The 23,139-nt window shown below is 45.4% G+C and overlaps 1 protein-coding gene across 2 annotated transcripts; it reads right to left on the bottom strand.

The window, feature by feature from the left end:
- Positions 1–1,855: 1,855 nt before the first annotated feature.
- CISD2 (CDGSH iron sulfur domain 2) lies at positions 1,856–20,071 on the bottom strand. 2 transcript variants are annotated; one of them, XM_081925429.1, is made up of 3 exons: positions 19,600–20,071; positions 3,400–3,614; positions 1,856–2,232 (listed from the first exon to the last, which is right to left on the bottom strand). In XM_081925429.1, the coding sequence occupies exons 1-3, from the start codon at positions 20,054–20,056 to the stop codon at positions 2,143–2,145; spliced, it is 762 nt and encodes a 253-aa protein (XP_081781555.1). In that variant the 5' UTR covers positions 20,057–20,071; the 3' UTR covers positions 1,856–2,142. The 2 variants fall into 2 exon arrangements, with proteins under 2 accessions (XP_081781555.1, XP_081781556.1); XM_081925430.1 differs by having other exon boundaries at positions 19,413–19,716.
- Between the last annotated feature and the right edge of the window lie 3,068 nt (positions 20,072–23,139).

The raw sequence follows: 23,139 nt of genomic DNA, 5'->3' as shown, positions 1-23,139 counted from the left end.
GCTCCACCAGTCAGATATGTATATTGGGATGCAGGCATGAATCGGCATCCTACTTCCAGATCAGGCACAGGGGTCCAGTCCAAGCATAAGAGGACAAGTAATCCCCTAGTGCTAGATCTGAAGGTGCTGCAACCTGGTCCCTGAGCCTCTCCCCACACCCATGCGTTGCCTGGCTCTGGCAGAGTTGTTTTCTGCTGAAAAAGGAAGAAAACAAACTGAAACCAGAAGTTGAGAAATGCAATAGCTTTTTCCTCGTCTGCATAATGTGAGCTGGATCTGGATCTGTGTTATCTGTAGTGGGAAGTGTGGTAGGCAGGGACTCCCCCCTTCCCCCAATCCAACAAACATTAGCTGTAATTAAAGGGTCGTTTGCATAATCACCTGGCCAAAGTTTCTCCCCGCCGTGGAGAAAGTGTAGGTCTGTGTACGCACCTTCCTCATGTATGTATGCATGCATGTATATCACTAGAAAGAACTTTGGCCTCCATGACTGAAAGTAATATGGAAAAATCCATAAATTACTTACCTAAAACCAGGTTAGTCACAATGAAGAATATGCCACTGTGGTGGTTGTTTAAAAAAAACCCTAGCAATTTGTTTGTTTTCTTCCGAAAGGAAGCTGACAGACCGTGCTACATATCCAAGAGCAGTTGTCTTGTAATAATTCAGAGTAATGCAGAAGAAAATATGGGAGGGCTTTTGGCACTAATGGGAGGACTAGGGCACCAGATATAAAAGGCACAGTCAGTTTCACAAACCAACCTATGTACTACGTAAGTAACAAGCAAAACAGAGGGGTTCAATAGAAATCTACTTTCTGTCCACAGTGAGAATATCTGGGAGCAAGTTGGTGGCTGAGGTCAATTTACTTTGCCATTTATTTTCTCATAGGCAATATGTTAGCCAAGGATGCTTCTATCAGAGCCTTATTGTCATAAACAGTTTGTATCTAACTAGGTCCAGAAAGCCACTACTAATTGCTAATACTGCTTTGGCATTGGGGCAGTAGATGTTTTCCACAGCATAAACAGAGCATAAAACCTAATATTGTTTGGAATTCAGATCATGACTGTCTATATTATATGGTTGTGCATGGAATTAGGAATTACTGTATTTTTCGCTCTATAAGACGCACCAGACCACAAGACGCACCTAGTTTTTAGAGGAGGAAAACAAGAGAAAAAATATTCTGAATCTCCACTACACAGTGAAAGCAACAAGCCCTCTTGCTGTTCTGGCTTCTGGGATAGCTGTGCAGCCTGCATTCACTCCATAAGACGCACACATATTTCCCCATACTTTTTAGGAAGGAAAAGTGAGTCTTATAGAGCAAAAAATATGGTAAGTGCGTGTTGAGATGTACAGGGAGATCAGAACAACATGAGTCTCTTTGGGAAAATGATTCTTGAGTGTGGCATAGATGGGACTATTCAAACTTAAATAAGAGTATAAGGCACTCCTCTTTTTTTCAGACAAATTGGGTTTTTTGTTTGTTGTGAGCAGAAGCCTTAGTCATTGTTGCTTATGGAGGAAAAAATGCCACCTTTCATCCAATATCAGCCATAAAATGGACTGTGACTGCAATTACATTGTTCTTAGATTTAATTATTTTCAACTGGGCTTATTAACCATTGCCATACTCCTCACACCAGGTATGCCATAGGCAAGGCTGTCTTCACTTGCGGAAGATAAAAAAAACGACGGTGAACCAAAAACGAAATGTCAACAGGATCAAGATAAACCGTTCCCAGAATTCTTTTATGGAAGTCACAACAGTTAAGCTAGTTTCAGACACATTTAAATCTGTAGTGTAGATGTGCTTATTTTAAGCAGAGAAAGGGTACATATATGGCTCTTTACGAATCACCTTAACATTTTATTACTGGTTAAATTGAAACTCTGGGAGCGATCATTTTGTTACAGGAGTAAAAACGCATGTACAAAGGGACCATTCTTCATTAAGTTGGACATGGCTTTTGAGACCATACAAAAATATCGTCACATGTCTATCACAGTCTATAAAACTAAGGTAACCTAAAGAGATATCAAAGCTCAAGTCTACAGTAACTATTAGACTGAAAGCACTACCACGTGGGTATCAAGTGGACTTCCCGTCAGTCATGGCTTAGTTGGGGAGGCTTGCTAGACTTCTTTCTTCTTGAGTATTAATGGGCCCACATTATCTCCTGTCGACTCATTGTGCTTCTTGTGGGAGCCATCACAGACAGGGAACTGAAAAGAAGGCAAGAGAAAAGCAACTGCATATCTGCACTGATTGTAGGGTGGTAATTATGATTCAGAGAAGCTTTTTGCACAGGAGCCCGGGTCACTCATAACTAGAACAAAGTACATTCGGCATAGATAAAATGGGATGGCAACCCACAAGCTTAAGTATAGGTACAGAAAAAGATCCAGGCTGAGGGACAGTAGTCTAGGCCCAATACCCCAAAATGAAACAATGAATGCCTTAAAATGAAAAAAAAAAATTCTTCCAGTAGCACCTTAAAGACCAACTAAGTTAGTTCTTGGTATGAGCTTTTGTGTGCATGCACACTTCTTCAGATACCTGAAGAAGTGTGCATGCACCAGAAAAAAAGGAAAAAAAGATGCACCAGGGAAAAAAAATTGTTTTGACTATGGCAGACCAACACGGCTACCTATCTGTGCCTTAAAATGGTCTTTGTACTTGCTCCATCCTTGACACTGGTGATGAACAATCTAATATTGGTATAGCCAGCCAGTTGCTGCAGGCTACACCTCCCATCATCTCTGGCCAAACTGCCTGATGCCGATGGGAGGGCACAACGCGGCCTACTCCAGCTACTTGTAGCTCAAGCTCATACAAACCTGGAACTGCTGGATCCTTCTGCACTTTACAGAGATTTGGTTCCCGCAAAATCAGGGTGGGTTGGTTGAGGTTTAAAAGCTGCCAGTGTTTATCTTTTTGACATCTGATAGGAGGGTGGGCGCCACTACCGAGAAGGCCCTCTGCCTGGTTCCCTGTAACTTGGCTTCTCGCAGTGAGGGAACCGCCAGAAGGCCCTCGGCGCTGGACCTCAGTGTCTGGGCAGAACGATGGGGGTGGAGACACTGCTTCAGGTATACTGGAAATCACAGTACAGTGGTACCTCGCAAGACGAAATTAATTCGTTCTGCGAGTTTTTTCGTCTTGCGAATTTTTCATCTTGCGAAGCACGGATTCCCATAGGAATGCATTGAAAATCAAACGCAAGATGTTTTCGTCTTGCGAAGCAAGCCCATAGGGAAATTCGTCTTGCGAAGCAACTCAAAAAACAAAAAACTCTTTCGTCTTGCAAGTTTTTCGTCTTACGAGGCATTCGTCTTGCGAGGTACCACTGTAACCTTGAAGCCACATCTCAAAGCAATAAAATGACTCACCGTTTTTGAGCGCCAGCACCTGCAATACACTGCCTTCGTGAGACAAAGGTCCTCAATGTTGATTTCGTTCACTACTTTGGGGTTCTCCTTCTGGATCTTGAGATTGATCAAGCTATCCTTCTGCTGCTTCTTCTTGGGGAGGAATGGGCGAATAGCAAGGTATCCGAGCAGAGCAAGGACACCCAGGAAAGGCAATAGCCGCAGCCATTCTGAAACTAAGCACATACCACACACATTAATGTTATAGAAGGGTGCTCACCAGCATCAAGTTCCAGCATCCACTGCTATCAACACAGTGCTTTATTATAGAGTGCTTCCATTCTAAGAGCCTCTGCATTTTGACTTGACCCCATGGCAGCCACAACACGTAGTGTAAGACATAGCTGCATTCTGGTTGCTAGGGCAGAGCAGCAATTGCATCTCAAGAGCAATGGCAGTAGCATGAAAACTCTTTTAAGAATGTAAGAAGATCCTGCTGCATCAGATAAACAACCCATCTAGTCCAGCATCGAGCATCCTGTTCTCTCAGTGGTCAGCCAGATGCCTATGGAAAGCAACTCTCCATGCCATGTGCTAGGACACTGGCATGCCATAAGGCCATGGTGAGGGTAGATAATTATTTGGAGGCACCTCTGTGTGACATTAGGTAACTTGTTCTCACTCCCTTCATTTCAATGCTGGCAACATTCTACGCCGCCAGCAGTGACAGTACGTGACTGTCCTTGCCTGACTTCCCAAAACTGATGGTTGATATGTTATACTTTCTGTCTTTATGTTTCTGAGTACAATTCAAAGTGTTGGTGCTGACCTTTAAAGCCCTAAACAACCTCGGTCCAGTATACCTGAAGGAGCGTCTCCACCCACATTGTTCAGCCTGGACACTGAGGTCCAGTGCCGAGGGCCTTCTGGCGGTTCCCTCACTGCAAGAGGTGAGGTTACAGGGAACCAGGCAGAAGGCCTTTTCAGTAGTGGCGCCCGCCCTGTGGAATGCCCTCCCATCAGATGTCAAGGAAATAAACAACTACATGACTTTTAGAAAACATCTGAAAGCAACCCTGTTTAGGGAAGTTTTTAATGTTTGGTCGTGTTTTTAATATTCTATTGGGAGCTGCCCAGAGTGGCTGGGGAAACCCAGCCAGATGGGCAGAGTAATAATAATAATAATAATAATAATAATAATAATAATAATAATAATAATTGCAATCCCACCAAATCATATTAGACAGTATTGGCTGTCCTCACAGTGAGGAATATCCATATCATCAACACAGGGAAGAGCAGATGAAATTATGAGGTAGTTAAAAAGTTTGCTTTGGATTAATTACCATGTCATGGCCAGCTTTCCTTGCCCTTTGCCTTCTGACTACTATACAGCCGAATTAGTGAAATAATTCAGAGGCACTTAAAAAAAATAAAGCTCACAGGAGCACACTCTTGTCCCCATGCACAAAAAAGGGGATTAAATCGAGGCAGATTTAAATGAGTTAGTGTACAATTAAAAACTCAGGACACAATTCCCCAGCTTCACTGAAATAAATGGAAGAGGCTTAGCAGGATTTAGGCAAAAGATGCTGATAAAGTATTGGGGCTTACGCGTATTTTTACCTAGGCAGCAATAATATTACTATTGTACTTCTTTATAAGAAGCTGCCTTACGCAAAGTCAGACCTTTGGTCGACCAAACTCAGTTTTGTTGACGCTGACTCCAAATTCTCCAGCGTTTCAGGACAGGAAATTATCCCAGGCATACTTGGAGGTGCTGGGAATTTAACCTGGGGCATTCTCCAATCCAAATATGTGCTCGTCACTGAGCTATGGCCCACCGAGTTACGTCCTTCATGGTGGATATATTTGCAAAAGGTTGTGTAATCCTGCCAAATCGAGCTCCCCAAGGATTTTCAGCTCTGCAAATTTTCTTGCGCTATACATTTAAAGCGCTATCATGCTCCTTTAAACCAGACAGAGGGCCTTCTCGGGAGTGGCACCCGCCCTGTGGAATGCCCTCCCTTCAGATTTGAAAGAAATAAGCAGCTATCTTATCTTTAAAAGACATCTGCAGGCAGCCCTGTTTAGGGAAGTTTTTAATACTTAATGCTGTATTGTTTTTAACACTCGATTGGGAGCTGCCCAGAGTGGCTGGGGAAACTCAGCCAGATGGGTGGGGTATAAATAATAAATTATTATAGTCATGGCTTCCCCCAGAAGAATTGTGGGAACTGCAGTTTGCTAAGGCTGCTGGGAGCTCATAGGAGACCCCAGTTCCCTGCCAGCGCCACAATTTTCCAGAGTGGTTTAACAATAAATCCATTTTCACAGGGCACTCTGTGCAGCTTTAAATACATAGTGCAGATGGGAGCCTACTTCAGAGTATGAAATATTCACTTCCTGGGTGGGTGGAATGGGATTCCTTACCTAACTAAATCTTTAATAAGAAAGGCAAGACACAAATGCAAAGCTCTTAGCACTACGCAAGGTAACAACAGGCAGTCCAAATGGCAAGTCAAGCTGACCTGAACAAGGACAGAGATAACCTGCGGTTCCCATGGAAGCGTATTCAAATACAGGCAAATCAAAGCTACATTGAGCCACCAAGCACTGCCTATGAGTGGGGGCAAGCCCGCTTTGACCCAATCAGGCCTCCACCTACCCAATACCCAATTTCTTCAGGCCATTTATACAGCATTTAATCTCAGTCGTCCCCATGTTGGTAGATCCCAAGCTTTTTAAGGCCACAGCCCCCACCCCACCCCCCGGTTCCGTAAACCCATCCCCGCTTCCCCCTCCCCGATAAAAAACAGAATAGCGGATTGCACGGCCCACCATGGAATACAAAAAAGTCAGAATGCTAATAATTAATGGCAAAACCCAATCAAAGCAATTTACAGTGGTACCTCGCAAGACGAATGCCTCGCAAGACGAAAAACGCGCAAGACGAAAGAGTTTTCTGTATTTTGAGTCGTTCCGCAAGACGAATTTCCCTATGGGCTTGCTTCGCAAGACGAAACGTCTTGCGAGTTCTTGCAAGTTTGTTTCCTTTTTCTTAAAGCCGCTAAGCCATTAATAGCCGCTAAGCCGCTAAACCGTTAATAGCTGCTAAGCCACTAATAGCCGTGCTTCGTAAGACGAAAAAACCGCAAGACGAAGAGACTCGCGGAACGGATTAATTTCGTCTTGCGAGGCACCACTGTAGTTCAATTAATTCAACCAAACTGGTGAACTAGATCTGGCCCCTTGCCTTTTTAACACAAACACACACACACACAAACACACACACACAGAGAGAGAGAGAGAGAGAGAGAGAGAGAGAGAGAGAGAGAGATTATCCAGCTGCTCCCAGGAAGCAGAACAGCCCAATTTGCAAACCCTACATTGATCTGATTGTTCACATGCCTAGGAGAGAAAGGAAGACTCCCCTTCCAGCTCAAGGGGTTCCAAACAGCTGCTTTCCTGACCAAGCAATGCTTCTGACAAACTGGAGAGAAGCTATAGAAAACAACTGTCAAGGGCACCAGGGTCTCCGAATGTTATGTTCTTTGAACAGGCTACCTGCACCAAGCATGCTTCCCAAGAGCCTATGAAGATGCTACACGGACCAGAAAACCACCAGGCTTTTCATACTGAACTTTGCATGCGGCAGCCGGCCCTAGCATTTGTCAGAATGCGGGTGGCAGATTACGGGGAGAGGGCAGCAGGGGTGAAGTGCAAGAAAACAGAGTAGTGTGTGCTACACAGCTTGACCTGCAGTCCCTGAGCAACTCTGGTGTGGTGGAGAACGTTGTCATGTCACCAGTGGTGAAGTACAGTGGTACCTCTGGATACAAACAGGATCCTTTCTGGTGCCCCGTTCGCATCCTGAAGTGAATGCAACCTGCTTGCACGGGTCACAATTCGCCGCTTCCACGTATGCACGTGACGTCATTTTGAGTGTCTGCGCATGCACGAGCAGCGAAACCCGGAAGTAACGCATTGTGTTACTTCCGGGTCACTGCAGAGCACAAGCCGAAAGCGCTCAACCTGAAGCAACCTCAACCCGAGGTATGACTGTAAAACGGTACCTGGAAATTTGTAGACGGGGAGAGAGATTTGTCATTTGCTCCAGGCAGCAAAATGTCTTGGGCTGGCTCTGGTCCATGCTTTCCTAATTTTTCTTTCAGCCATGGGAAGGACTTGCAAAAGCACACAGCATCTCATATGTGGACAGAAATTAGAAGCACTTCTGATGTATTGAGCGTTGAGAATGCAAAATAGTGAGCAGCTAAAGAATGGTAATGCAGTTAATTCTGCATGGCTATACTGTGAAACTTTATCTTTCACACCCATGTTTCCTGTTTATACACCTTTTTTGAAGTATAGCATTTGCACCGATATACCTATATAAAAGAAAACATGCTTGACAATTTTTACATGAGCTAATTCGCTCAGGTGGCAATCCTGGACACCCATACCTGAAAAGGTGCAATTGAACTAAATGAGGCTTACTTCAGAGTAAGCATGCATAGGACTGCACTGTAGGGTGCATAAGATGACTACAAAGCTCAAACTTAGTATGTATTTGCCTGGTACAAAGATACATATTGACCCATTTCATCTTATTTTACATTTCAACCAAATCCCCCTTTAAACTGCCTTTAGACCAAAATGGGAGAGGAAAAAAATAAAAGGATCTTGCTTTGTTTTATAGTGAAAGACAAAAACAAAAAGGGTAATGTGATATAGCAGAAAGGAAATGGTAGGGTTTGGTGTTGTATTTTTAAAAAAAAAATCCTGGATAACTGAACAGCAGAGTCACACATGGAGACAAACAGATCACTTTTTTCAACTTCACTTTATAACATACAGCTTGCTCTTGAAATGCAGCGCGAGAGCATAAATCATCACGAAAGTTTTGCCTAATGACAGATTTATTCGCTTGCTACTCTTTTATTGGCCTCTGGATTGAAAGACTTGACTCAGTGCATTCTGCCTTGTAATATAACAAAAATAAATTTTAAAAAGTCCAGCTAAGTCCCCCTCCCCAAATAAAATGACAAGTGTGGGGGAATCTGATGGCCTCCAGATGTTACGGAGATCCAGCCAGCATTTCAAATGGCCAAAGAAGATTGCAGTTCTACTCTAACAACATGAGGGTGGATGGGGAGACAACACAGCTTTCTCTTCTCTGCTTTAAATTATTCCCTTTCCAATACCCCTGTATCAAGGAGAAAACAAAAACCCCTGAGTTTCCTCACAGGAAGATGTAGCAGTTTATGGTCAGCAATACTATGCCAGACATTTTGGGAGTCCATTGTGGACCCCACTTGTAATACATCCGTACCTTGGAAGTCGAACGGAATCCAAAATATTCCAAAAAGTTTAAAAACCAAATTGCAGCTTCTGATTGGCTGCAGGAGGCTCCTGTGGCCAATCAGAATCCACGGAATCCCCATCAGACGTTTGGGTTCCAAAAGAACGTTCACAAACTGGAACACTCACTTCTGGGTTTGCAGCATTTGGGAGTAAAAATGTCTGAGTTTCAGGGCGTTCAGGATCCAAGGTACGCCAGTACATTATTATTATTATTATTATTATTATTATTATTATTATTATTATTATTATTTATTTATTTATTTATTTATTTATTTATTTATTTATTTATACCCTGCCACTCTGGGTGGCTTCCAACAGAACACTAAAATACAATAACCTATTAAACATTAAAAGCTTCCCTAAACTGCCTTCAGTTTAGGGCTGCCTTCAGATGTCTTCTAAAAGTTTGGTAGTTATTTTTCTCTTTGACATCTAGTGGGAGGGCGTTCCACAGGGCGAGTGCCACTACCTCTGCCTGGTTCCCTGTAACTTGGCTTCTCGCAGCGAGGGAACCGCCAGAAGCCCCTCAGTGCTGGACCTCAGTGTCTGGGCAGAACGATGGAGGTGGAGACGCTCCTTCAGGTATACTGAATGAGTTGGTGCTTTGTTCTGGGCCGAGCTGCACTTGCTGGAACAGGTTTGTAGTCTTGGGATGTTCTGGATTCAAACCTATCACTGGAGTTCCTAGACCAGGGTTTCCCAAACTTGACTCTCCAGCTGTTTTTGGACTACAGTTCCCATCATCCCTGACCACTGGTCCTGCTAGGCTGGGGAGTTCCTATGGCATCTCCCAGCCAGGCACTGAGCAGGGCAATACCTGCATAAAATCACATGCCCTGTTCGATTCTAAAAACTGCAGAATGGGGAATAACTTAGTTGGCCTGAACATATTATGTCCTATGTAATTTTCTCCTCCTTGGTTAAATAGTCTAAGAGAGTCTAGATAAAGCAGGCGGCTGGACTAGGGAGACCCCCTTTGATCCTAGCCAGGCTGCATTGTTAGCTCAGGCTCTGGGTTAACAAGGGATTCAGATTTTTACCTTGGGCCACTGGAAACATTAACCACCCTGATTGCTTTGTGGTAATAAGAAGGCCCTTGGAACACAAGAGCAAATCTGAGCGGAAAAGGTAAAGGAATAGGTATCTCTGAAAACTGCTTTTTTGAAGAAAAAAGTGAAATAAAAAATTGGCATCTAGAGCACAGCTATTAACTGGGCAGATGACAGCGTTCCATTTCCATCCCTGGACAGCATCATATACCCCCCCCCCCGCCCCCACAAAAAACAAAACAGGACAATTGGAAACTAGTTAAGTGATCAGAATTTCATGATGACAACACCTGCACAGCATGATAATGGAGGCAATCAGACAAAGACGGACTCCAAGGAAAGATCAGAACTGAGCCACAAGGCATTTAAGTGGGAAGACTGTCGAACAATGGTTAGCATGGAAACTTCCAAGTTAAGAGCACATTAATAAAATGGAGAGAATACAGCAACCAAAGGCACCATTATCTAGCAACTGTATAGTTGCAGACTAGTACTTTCTGGCTAGGTTCACAGAAGCAAATGAGCATTATGTGCCTATGACAGACTTAGAAAGCAATCCAATATGCACGTCCAGGTTTTGTGCAGATTCAAAAGCTACTGCCTGAACTCTGAGGCTGGTGCCGAGTACTATCTTACAAAGTCCTTCATTGCAACAGTCCGATGGACCTGGTGACGTTGCTACGAAGTGATGTGCACTTTGCAACCTCCCAAAATAGGATGCCAGGGAATGATGAAACGTTATCTTTCATCTTGCTGACGTCACGCCAAGAAAAAAATTAAGAGGATCTTACACATATATATCCCACACGCTTTTAATAGGCCTATGGAAACTGCAGTGATTGTACCCTACCAAAGGTACCTGACTATGTTTTTGGGGATCACCAGTGAACCCCCCGTTTCATAATTTCATTACCAAGTTTTGCGTGGCTGGCTAGCACTGGAGTCAGAGACCGAATATTGAATTAGCAGTGCAATCCTACATCTCTCTGTTTGGTCAAAAGTAAGTCCCATATAGGGACACAGGTGGCACTGTGGGTTAAAGCCTCAGCGCCTAGGACTTGCTGATCGAAAGGTCGGTGGTTCGAATCCCTGCTGCGGGGTGCGCTCCCGCTGCTCGGTCCCAGCACCTGCCAACCTAGCAGTTCGAAAGCATCTCCGGGTGCAAGTAGATAAATAGGGACCGCTTACCAGCGGGAAGGTAAACGGCGTTTCCATGTGCAGCTCTGGCTCTCCAGAGCAGCGATGTCACACTGGCCATGTGACCCGGAAGTGTCTCCGGACAGCGCTGGCCCCTGGCCTCTTAAGTGAGATGGGCGCACAACCCCAGAGTCTGTCAAGACTGGCCCGTACGGGCAGGGGTACCTTTACCTTTTACCCTAAGCCCCATATAGGCTATACTAAGTGCAATATAGGATTATAGCCTCAGCCAGGGTGGTCCAACATGCATCCTGAGGGCCGCACGTGGCCCTCAAGGCCTTTTTTGGTGACCCTTGGCAACATTTGACACACTGGCCCCTTCAGCCCTTATCTTGTCTTCCCAAAGTGCCGGGCTTTGGGAAGGAAGCAGGAGAGCTCTGACAGGGCCCTAGAGTCCTCTATCTTCTTTCCCAAAGCCTAGTTAGAGCTTTTCCAGCTATGGGAAGAAAGTAGGTCTCTAGGACCCTGGCCAGAGCCTCCCACCTCCTTCCCAAACCCGATTAACTTGCTTATCTGGCTCTGGCCTGGCTCTCTCCCCCACGACAAGGCAGTGTGCAGCCCACAGGTTCCATGTCAAAGTACTCTTGCTGCCCACTTGGTATGAAAAGTTGGACCATGAACCTTTTGCCTGGCCTAGCAAGTCAATTAGCAACTTAAGGCAAATACAGACAAGAAAGTGGAAGGACTGTGGTTTTAGTGCTTTGTCTGCAAAGTGTCAGAACTTTGCACAACTTCTTCACAGGGAGTCAGATCTAAGTTTTCCTGACTCCAGTCGCAGACACACTGCAGAGAACAGATAAACTCTCTAGCTGTAATGCCACCAGTTTAATCAATTATACCGGCCTTAAAAGGCACAGTCATCATGAGGCTGAAGTGTATGTTACAGCAGAATTACTGGGGATAACAACAGGAACTGAAAGAAGGAAGACATCTCAACTGGAATGCAATGCTGAATTACTGGCAAATTCTTTACTTAGTGCTGCTTCACCATTTTTGTATCAGCAGTATTTCGGGGAAATTATTATCTCTTGGGGATGTCCAAAAGTTCCTTCTGTTGAAACCAAGCACCAATTTCCAAGGGTTAAAAAAAGAAAGAAATGTACTATGGAACCAGATCATGGTTAAAACTGAGTTTCTCATGAAATGAGAACCCAAGTTTGTGCCGCATAATTTCTCTGATACTTTGCTGTGTAAGCCTCATGAGACATGATGTGAGCCATGGGGAAAGCGCTCACCTGTGAAAGGGCTCCGTGTGCCTGCTGTCCAGTTTAAACATGCTTTTCCTATATGCAGGACTACACTCGTGCAACGTTAGTATGCCAATGGCGCATCTAATGAAATGCAGAAACGAAATGCTGCTTGAATATAACCAGCACACATAGTAGGCATATTTAAAAGGAGATGTAAGCCACACAGAACTCTTACATTTATCTGTAAGTGCATCCAGTTGGATCGCTGGCCACAAAAGCTTATGCCATGATAAATGTGTTGTTCTTTAAAAGTGCCACAAGACTCTTTGATGGAGTCTGCTGCAAGTGACTCATGTGGGTACCGCCTTGGAAATTGCTTTTCCTGCAGCTCACATCATCTCTAAATCAAGCTATGGTCATGGTAGGGCAGTCCTGTATTTTCAAACTACTGTACTTCTGCTCCAGTCAATCTCCGTATCACCATGTTATCCTTAAGGCAGGGACATCTCTGGACAAAACATGGAATTACTATTCACTGTCTTGCTCTACTGAGATGAGGATTGAAGGACAGCTATCGAGCTATTGCTCTTGGAAAAGAGAGTGGAACTGGTATAATTTGGAGCCAAAGCACATAGTTACGCTGACCACAGGGGCACTGGCAATAATGAGTTCTGAGAAGTGTGATTAGAGGCACCTCAATATAGTTAACTGAGACTAGGCATTTTGATCATATTATGCCATTAGCTGCAATGGCTGCCAGTCTGCATGTGGGCCCAATCTAAAGTGCTCATCTTGACCTTTAAATCCCTTAAAGCAGGCATATCGAACAGGTAGATTGTGATCTACCTGTAGATCACTGGCTCCCCCAAAGAAGCTCAATAACTTTGGCTCCCCTAAAAAAAGCTCAACCCCAAAAATGTGGCTTTCCTCCTCCCGAAAAGAAGCTCAACAGCTTTGACGTGAACCCCCCAAAAGGGGGTAGATCACTGCAGTTTTTAACTCTGTGAGTAGATCACAATCTCTTGGGAGTTGGCCATCCCTGCCTTAAAGCTTTGCCTGAAAGAGCTGACCTGCCCGAAACTTATGAGATTCTGTCCCATGTGTTCCTGAAGTGAAGGGAGTGTCTACTAGGAAGAGGGTCTTCTCTGTGGGAGATTTGCAGTCAAACCTAACAATGCTAGTTAGTATGTGAAGGGGTTAAGGACCGCTGAGTTCTTAACTAGAGGCGTGCTTTCACTAATAGGGCCTCCTGCTTTCACTAATAGGGCCTCCCGCTGCCGCTGTGCTGCTGGCACACAATTTCTGTTCTCATCCTGGGGCAAAGTTCTCAACTTGAGGTAACTCTTCCAGGTTTGCGGAGTTTGTAACCTGAAGCATTTGTAACCTGAGGTGTTTGTAACTCGAGGTACCACTGTAGTGGCTAGAGTGCTGGACTAGGACCTGGGAGACCAGGGTTCAAATCCTCATTTGGTCATGAAGCTCACTGGGTGACCTTTGGCCAGTCACAACCTCTCAAGCTAACCTACCTCAAAGGGCTGTAATGAGGATAAAATGGAGAGGAGGAGGAAAACCATGTACACCACACCATGAAAGTTGGGGTAGAAATGTAGTAGTAGCAATAACAATACAGGTTGCGAACATGATCCGTGCAGGATGCGCATTCGCAACCTGCAGTGGCGCATCTGCACACGTGCGGGTTGCGATTCAGCACTTCTGCACATGCGCGACTGCCGAAACCCGAAAGTAACCCGTTCTGGTACTTCCGGGTTTCGGCGGGTGCATAAACCGAAAAAACGCAACCTGGAGTGGCTGTAACCCAAGGTATGACTGCAATTAGTAGCAGTTGTAGTAGATAGAGAGGAACAAATGGGGCAATACAGAAAAAATGATGGCTCTGACGATGCTCCACTGAATTTGCGAATTCATTCATACGATACCGGACAGCTTACAACAAAATATTGAAAACGGAAGATATAATAATGGTTTTAAAATGACAAAAGTAAAAAAAAAGGCGCAGTCAAAATGTCCACACACAACAAGTACATGGTGTTTTATGAAGAAGAGGCGATGTAAAAGTCCCTCAAGCGTTCCAAACTGACGAATGATATTACAGGAGTGACTCTGTAGCTCAAGTCAGGATGGGCATGCAAAACAACATTCCCTGTTTACTCAAGGCCTTCCGCCCACCCCGCAGCCTTCGAGTTGTGCCCAGCCCGATGAACTGGTTTTAACCCCATTAGCCATGTACAGCCTTTACAGCTGCTCTATTCATGCAACCTGAAGCCTATTTATTTTCCAGAACCTTTAGATTTATTAGCTAGTTCAACCTGCAGATTGTTCATAGCCGGAGGGGAGATGTAAAAACATCGGAGATAACAGGGAAACTGCTGTACGTCGACTTAGAAAAATTCCTCTGACTTACAAAGGCTCCAACTTTGTGGGGAGGTTTTAGTGAGCAAAATAAGAGGATTAAAAAAATATATATCACACAATTTTAGGTGGCCAAATTCACATTTCCGTGGTTGCATCTGTAAAATAGGCTTGGGGAGCCAGATGTAGGGATTAGCTTCTCTGGCGACAAGGAGCAGATGTAGCAACAGGTAGAGGATAAGGCATTTGCTCTCCTCTCCAAAGGGAGAAATACAGTAACAACTTTCACTGCGGTGATTGTCTTAAATTGTTGCAAGCTCTAAGCACCTGCTGGATCAGGCCAATGGCCCATCTAGTCCAGCATCCTGTTCTCACAGTGGCCAAACAGATGTCTGTGGGAAGGCTGCAGGAAGGGCCTGAGCGCAACAGCACTCTCCCTACTTCTGATTCCCAGAAACTGGCGTTCAGAGGCATACAACAAAGCAACACCACCACAAGCTGGCTTATAAGTATAAAACCAAATTTACTAGAATAATAGCTAGAATAGAGATAGACTTGTAACCGTTCAAACAACAAACATACTAAGGTGCCATGCGCAAGACAAAGCCTGGAGATACTGTAAACATGGAGTGGATCAGTCACGGGAAGGCAAATCAGAGCCACCACCCTGGTGAGAATAACGCAAGAGGGCAAAAGGAGACCTGTTCTCAGGATATATTACAGGTTTCACTGCATGCTTCATCAGTCCGAAAAGCCAGTCATACAAAACAGTTTGCTCAGGATAAAGAAAGTATGCTACCCTTGCCATTGTGGCAGCACGGGGTTGCCGTTCTGTGATTGGACTTACGCTACTTGTGGAACGGTTCATTTATCCTGTCTGTGTAACATTTACTGCGCATGTAACTTCTTAAGATACAGTTGTACATTTATCCACTCCATGTTTACAGTATCTCCAGGCTTTGTCTTGCACATGGCACCTTAGGATGTTTGTTGTTTGAATGGTTACAAGTCTATCTCTATTCTAGTTTATTATTCTAGTAAATTTGGTTTTATACTTATAAGCCAGTTTGTGGTAGTGTTATTTTGTTGCATTATTATTATATTCACCACATTTGATACTTTGTGCATATACTATACTGTTCAGACGCATACTCCATCTCCTCTTCTCAAAGCACAGGCCTCTGAAGGTGAGAGACAAGAGAGAAAGCGCTGTCACATGACACTGAAAGCTTGCCCTATACTGAACCATGTGCAGAGGAGGGTGACTAAGATGATTAAGGGTCTGGAAACCCAGACTTGGGAGGAACCGTTGAGGAAGCTGGGCATGTTTAGCCTGGAGAAGAGGAGACGGGGAGGAGATATAATAGCCATCTCCAAACATTTGAAGGAAGGGCTGTCACGCGGAAGATGGAACAGACTTGTTTCTGCTGCTTCTGAGGGTAGGACCCGAACCAATGGATTCCAACTAAAACAAAGGCAATTCCGACTAAACATGAGGAATAACTTTCTGACGGCAAGAGCTCTTTAACAGTGGAACAGACTACCTCGGTAGGTGGTGAACTCTCTCTCTTTGGAGGCATTTAAACAGAGTTGGGATGGCCTTCTGTCAGACACTGTTTAGCTGTGAATCCTGCATTGCAGGGCGATGGACTAGATGATACTCACGGGCCCATTCCAACTCCACAATTCTAAACAAACCATTGATCTCTTGCTTCCGCAACTGGATATTCCAGCTCCACAATCTGGCTGGTAGCAGTGCTCCAAAGCTGATGAGGCCTTTCCCAAGTCTGCTTTCTGAAATCCTTCACTAGAGAACTCACACACGAAGCTTACACTCTACTACTAAGTTATCTCTACCACTGAGTGATGACCTTTACAGGCAGGCCGATTAAAACTATAATTTTATCCTCTTCCAGAGGAGCAGTCTTGTTAAGATTTTGTAGCGAGAATGACCAAGAGTCCTGTGGCACACCAGCAAATGTATTGTGGCATAGGTTTTCACGGACTATTGTGTTATTTATTTATCTAGACAATTTATAAACCGCTTGTTCAAAAAAAATTATCCAAGTGGTGTAGAAGTCCGATGATAAAACATGAGTAAAATACACAAACCATGTTAAAAACAAATATAATTTTTAAACATCCTTTTAAAAACACACCAAATATAAACTTAATAAAATGCTTGAAACAAATGTAACTAAATCATGTGTCTGGATTAGGCTTGCCAAAACAGAAGTTTTCAGTATGTGTTCATAACAGTATAGTGAAGGTGCCTGCCTTCTAATATCACTAAACAGGGAGTTCCAGAGTACAGGTGCTGCCACACTAATACTCCTTGCATACTATAGGCCACTTCATCCGATAAAGCTTATGCCACAATGAACTTGTCAGGCATTAAGGTGTTGGCTCTGCTGTTACAAGCCAGCTCCATGAGGTCTCCTCTGCCCTCAACTGTCATCTGGGGCGCAGCCATTAGAGTTTCTTAGTAGGACAGATAGGAAGCAGGGCTCATTTCATCAGCTTTACTGGAGCCCCAGCTCCATCAAGCACCTATTGCCCGCCCCCACCCCTGGACATTAAGAGGACAACTTTTTAGAAATTGGTGCCTGGGTTTTTCTATTTTCCTCTTCCCTCCCTGTCCCTTTTCCCTTGTGTGTTGTTGTTTTCAGATTGTAAGTCTGCAGGTAGGGATTGTCTTGTTTTGGCTGAAGAACAGGGTACTAATACTCTAAATAATAATCACGTGAAGCAACTGTACTGCATATAAATTTAGAAATATTCCTACATGCATACATAACTGCTTTCATGTTTTCAGCTACTCAGATTTGTTGAGTTAAGACAGACATGTTGGGGAAAGTTTGTAAAAAACACCCACTGATTTTTTTTACCACCATGACTAGGAACACAAAAGGATAATGAGTTTCAAGGGGTTACTGTTTTGAATTAAACAATATTGTATGTACATAATAAGGGCATTTTCATACAGAATATAATGTGACACGTATGTACTGCACAGTCCTAAACAGAGTTAAGTGAGCCTAAGCCCACCGAAATAATTTGGCCTTGGTGCGCCTAAATTTGCACAGGATTGCAGTCTTACTTACTGGCCAGAACTTTTATGTAAACAGACGTGTGTGTGAGTGTGTGTGTGTGTGTGCATACCCTGTATCACTATATTAAGTAAACTAACATGAATTAGAGACAGGTCTCCTCTTCTGGGAAGTTTTCTATTCATCATTCAAACATGCATACAAACAGCAGAGAGTGAAAGAACCCACCCCTCAAGTCAAAAAGCCTCTGAAGTCCTAAAGGAGAGCAAAAGGGAGACGGGCACTATAGGACCAGCCCAAGACATTTTGCTGCCTGAAGGGAAGGCAACATGGCCATGCCATTTGATGCACAAAAGCCCACCAGAATGGAAGCGGAATCTTCTACATCTGCATTGGAGAGCAGCCAGCAAACTCATCTATCCTGCAACACCTCACCACCACAACCACCAATTCCCTCAAAAGCACTTGCTGTCTGAGGCAAATAGCATCACTCTAGCTCAGGGCCAGCCCAAGGCATTTTGGCACCTGAGGTGAACCCCAAAATGGTGCAAGGGAAGGAAGAGCTACACCAGGAGCAAGCGGGGAAGGAAGATTAACTGTCCCTGTGGATCCTGTCATCTAGAATCTGCTGTCCCTGTGGATCCTGTCATCTAGAATCATAGAATCATAGAGTTGGAAGAGACCACAAGGGCCATCGAGTCCAACCGCCTACCAAGCAGGAAACACCACCAGAGCACTCCTGACATATGGTTGTCAAGCCTCTGCTTAAAGACCTCCAAAGAAGGAGACTCCACCACACTCCTTGGCAGCAAATTCCACTGTCGAACAGCTCTTACTGTCAGGAAGTTCTTCCTAATGTTTAGGTGGAATCTTCTTTCTTGCAGTTTGGATCCATTGCTCCGTGTCCACTTCTCTGGAGCAGCAGAAAACAACCTTTCTCCCTCCTCTATGTGACATCCTTTTATATATTTGAACATGGCTATCATATCACCCCTTAACCTCCTCTTCTCCAGGCTAAACATGCCCAGCTCCCTTAGCCATTCCTCATAAGGCATCGTTTCCAGGCCTTTGACCATTTTGGTTGCCCTCTAAGGTGATTGCCATTCCTGGCCTCAGAACTACAGAATCGTAGAGCTGGAAGGGACCCCGAGGGTCATCTAGTCCAGCCCCCTGCAATGCAAGAATCTCAAAATGGCATGGGTGGGCAAGCCTAGCTCTTGTCTCACGAAAGGGCCGGTCCTGGAAAGCACAATTTGAAAAAAGGGAACTGATGAAGAGCCTATAGCGGACTAGGGCGGATTTGAAGCAGGACGATCAGAGGGGAAGGATGAATGGGGGAAACGCGCACGTGCAGTTAACAGCGCAGTCCTACCGAACTTAACGCGGAAGTACGGTAAGCTCCATTATGCTCGGTGGGGCTTACTCCCAGGTAAGCCTGCAAGGGACTGCGCTTTAAAAGAAAGGCTTATTCTGAAGCATTGAGATCTGCAGTTGGGAGAAAGTTGAAACCAAAGCGCGCGGGGGTAGGGAGGGGGACGGAATAACGAGTTTTGCAGCGCGATCCAGAACGCGTCTACTCAGAAGGAAGTCCCGGGGCGTTTGGCTGGGCTCAGCCTTTCCCTTTCCACCTTCCAGGGGAAAGTGTTGAAGTCAACACGAGTGTTTCGTTCCTACGCCTCCACCGCCCGCTTCCCAGGAAGATGAGCAAAGACTCGCGCGGAAGTTCGACGAGCAGAAGGCGCAGATCCCGATCCTCCGGCTCTCCCCATCGCCGCCCCCCATCCTACCCAAGAACCCTGCCCCCCGCGAACCTGTCAGCCTGAGGAAGCCGCCGACGCTCTCGGGCAGCGGGAGGCGCTTCAGGTAGGCGGGCAGCTGCACTTTAATGATGCGAGCCAAGCTGTCCAACACCATGGCGCTGCAGGGCTGGGGCGGCGCGCCGTCGAGGGCGAGCGAGCGAAGGAGAGGCGGGCTGCGCTGGGCTCGCTGCTGGGCTACCTGCCGCTCCCGCGGTTAACTTTGCATGCCCGCCTCGACTTTGCCCTCCTGCTGCTGCTCCTCCTCCTCCGGCTGCTGCCGTCGCAAGTGGCCCCCTTCCCGCCGACGGAGCATGCGCGCACGCGGCCGTGCCGGCGACCAACCCAGCGCGGACCGGAAAAAGAGGGAGCGGGGAGGTGGAGGAAGAGGAGGAGATGGAGGGGGCTGGCCTGAGCCGGGTCTCTCCGGCGGCCTCGCTGCCCTCGAGGGGGCGGTGCGCTGGGCTGGCGCGCGAAGCCAGGGCGGAGCAGACGGGGCTCCCTCTCCGGCAGCGCCTTGCAATACGATGCAAGCCCTGAATCCCGGAGGGGGAGGGGGATTCAAGATTTGTTATGCAAGGCGGGTGTTGAAGGAAAAAGCCCCGCCCGGATCTGAAGAGGTTAGGGACGCCCTTGTCCGACGTTGCTGGTGCATGCATGATTAGACTCTCCCACCGGGTGCCCAGCACTTCGAAACTGCAAATCGGCGACCTGGGAATACAAGTTGTAGCTTTTCAACACCAGGCGACCCTTCCCACGACACATGGGCGTAGCCAAGGGGGGCAGGGAGGGGCAGCTGCCCCCCCAAATCAATAAAAACACATAGCAAATTGAGGTTCGCTTTCCCCCCCCCCGTAACAAAAGGCCTGTCCCCCCCTCAACAAAAATCCTGGCTATGCCCGCGTTTCAAATAATTTTAGCCCCTGTTTAAACAGAATCATAGCGCAATGGAGTTGGAAGGGGGGAAATAAATGGTGTTGCCAGTGTGACAATCCGTGGAAGCTGGTCCATGGGGGGCAAAATGTTGGACTAGGGCAGGGGTCTGCAACCCGTGGCTCCGGAGCCGCATGTGGCTCTTTTACACCTTTGCCGCGGCTCCGGGGCGAATACTAGCAAGGGGAGGAGGGGCATTGTGCGCCCCGACACTCCCCACTGTGGCGGGCGCTGTACTGGCTGTGACGTCGCATGGGGGCGGTGTGTGCGTTAGTCACTCACTGTCCCGACGTCACCTTCCCACCCGCTGTCAGATCGCGGCTCCGGAGATATATTTGTTTTAAATGTCGCAATGGTTTTGCGGCTCCCAGATTTTTTTTTCCCCTTCGGAAACGGGTCCAAGTGGCTCTTTTTGTCTTAAAGGTTGCAGACCCCTGGCTAGGGCCTGGGAGGGCAGGGTTTGAAACCCCACTCAGCCACTCCGAAGGTCACAAGGATGACCTTGGGCAAGTCAGAATCTCTCCAACTAGCCTACTTCACAGGGTTGTGTGGATGAACTGGGGAAGAGGCGAGCTTGAGATTCTTGGAAGGTAAAGGTGGTATGTTATGATGATGATATATTGCTGTATTGTATTGCTGAAGAAGCGTCTCCACCCCCCATCGTTCAGCCCCATCACTGAGATCCAGCACTAAGGGCCTTCTGGCAGTTCCCTCATTGCCAGAAGTGAGGTTACAGGGAACCAGACAGAGGGCCTTCTCAGTAGTGGCGCCCGCCCTGTGTAACGCCCTCTCTTCAGATGTGAAGGAAATAAGCAGCTATCTTCTCTTTAAAAGACATCTGAAGGCAGCCCTGTTTAGGGAAGTTTTTAATATTTAATGCTGTGTTGTTTTTAACACTTGACTGGAAGCCGCCCAGAGTGGCTGGGGAAACTCAGCCAGATGGGCGGGGTATAAATAATAAATTATTATTATTATTATTATTATTATTATTATTATTATTATTATTATTAACACTCAATTGGGAGCCGCCCAGAGTGGCTCAGCCAGATGGGCAGGGTATAAATAAATAATAATAATAATAATAATAATAATGATATCAGCTATGCTCTACCTCCTACAGTTGGAGGCAGACATGCCGCTAGATACCAGTTGCTAGAAACCACAGGAGGAAAGAGTGCTCTTGTGTTCGAATCCTGCTTGCTGGTGTCTTACAGGCAACCGTTTAGCCACTGTGTGCACAGGTTGCTGAACTACATGGACGGCTGGTCTGATCCAGCAGGCTCTTCTTGTGTTCTTAACCTCATTCTGCCTTCAGCTATCCAGCCCACACCAGCCTGCCTTTGTGCTTAAAAGCAGTCTTGGTGGCGGCTGCGCTGCCTGTCAGCTTCCTCCTCTTCATTTTCAGTCTTGCCTTTGTAGAACTCAGCAGGGAAGAGGAGGAAGACAAAACGGGAATTTGTTGGCTGTGCGTGTCATTCTTGTGGGATAGTGCAGCCAAAGATGCTAGTTAGTGCATGACCCGAGAACTCTGTTCCTAGAGTCAGTCAGGTCATGCCCCCTCACCTCCAGTGCGGGAGGAAGTGAAGCTTCTTCTCTTCCTTTCCTCACTCCCTCTTCACTCCATGTAACCAACCAGGTAGGATGTTTGAAACTATATTTCTGTATTTTGTAGCCAAGAGTATTCTACCCGTGTTCTCCTTGCTGCTGCATGGAATAACGCATGAATCAGACCTTGGATTTTATAAGTAAAACTTTTTAAACTTGAAAATTCCTTCCAGTAGCACCTTAAAGACCAACTAAGTTAGTTCTTGGTATGAGCTTTCATGTGCATGCACACTTCTTCAGATACACTGTGTATCTGAAGAAGTGTGCATGCACTCGAAAGCTCATACCAAGAACTAACTCAGTTGGTCTTTAAGGTGCTACTGGAAGGATTTTTTTTTGTTTTGACTATGGCAGACCAACACGGCTACCTATCTGTAACTGTTGTTAAACTTGGTTAATGGTGTGTGGTATGTTCATTGCCGTAGGGGTAGAAAGAGGGGTAAGAGCTGTAAGCATACTAAATGGGATACGGAAAGGGGTCTAACAACCTATATTCCCACACTATACCTCTGCTTAACTCAGTGACTATTTAGAACTTTGTTGGACGCTCCCCAAGTATGCAACCAATTATTTTCTTAATTACCCACATATGGGTCATGGATCTGATTTTCCTCCCACAGTTCTGTTAGTGGCTCTGGCTCCACATTAGACGACCTGCCTTCCACTTCACCAGTCCCAATGCAGGTTGCATAGCAAACTATTAAAAATAGTTTTGTAAGTTGTGTGTCTTTGTTTCTCAATTTGATCCCTTCACATAGTTGTGTATGTATTGTGATATTTTATGCATTGTGACTTGCAGTTATTTTTATTGATCATATTTTATTAATATTTATTGTAATTGTTAAGAGTGAATTTCTGTTTAATTATTATTTGCTGATGTTTTGAGAATTAATTTTATTGTGTATATTCTAATAGATTATTGAATATTACTTTATTTGATATGTTGTTCCATTTTAAAGTTATGTTTTATTATGTCTTTCTGTGTTGGATCAGATTATTATTAGGTGCATGTTCTTTGCTGTATATTTTGTTGCTGTAACCACCTTTTGTGTAGCAATATAGAAAGGTGGTATACAAATCAAAAGTGAAATGAAAAAAATGAAATGAAACACACACAAAGAGTTTCCCCCACTTGCTGCCCTTCAATATTTGCCACCTGAGGCACCTGCCTCACTATCTAACTAAGTCATGGTAGGGCCGGCCC

This window comes from Podarcis melisellensis (genome assembly GCF_964234715.1).
Source record: "Podarcis melisellensis genome assembly, chromosome: 9".
Lineage (NCBI taxonomy): Eukaryota > Metazoa > Chordata > Lepidosauria > Squamata > Lacertidae > Podarcis > Podarcis melisellensis.
Note: the sequence above shows the minus strand (reverse complement) of the source record. Positions and strands in the feature narration are given on the sequence as shown.

Excerpts from the sequence above, each read along its gene's own strand:
- CISD2 (XM_081925429.1), bottom strand. The coding sequence starts at position 20,056 with ATGCATGCACCAGCAACGTCGGACAAGGGCGTCCCTAACCTCTTCAGA. Across the intron at positions 3,615-19,599 it reads GTTAACCGCGGGAGCGGCAG|TTTCAGAATGGCTGCGGCTA; the intron begins GTAGCCCAGCAG and ends GTATGTGCTTAG. Across the intron at positions 2,233-3,399 it reads GGTGCTGGCGCTCAAAAACG|TTCCCTGTCTGTGATGGCTC; the intron begins GTGAGTCATTTT and ends CCTTCTTTTCAG.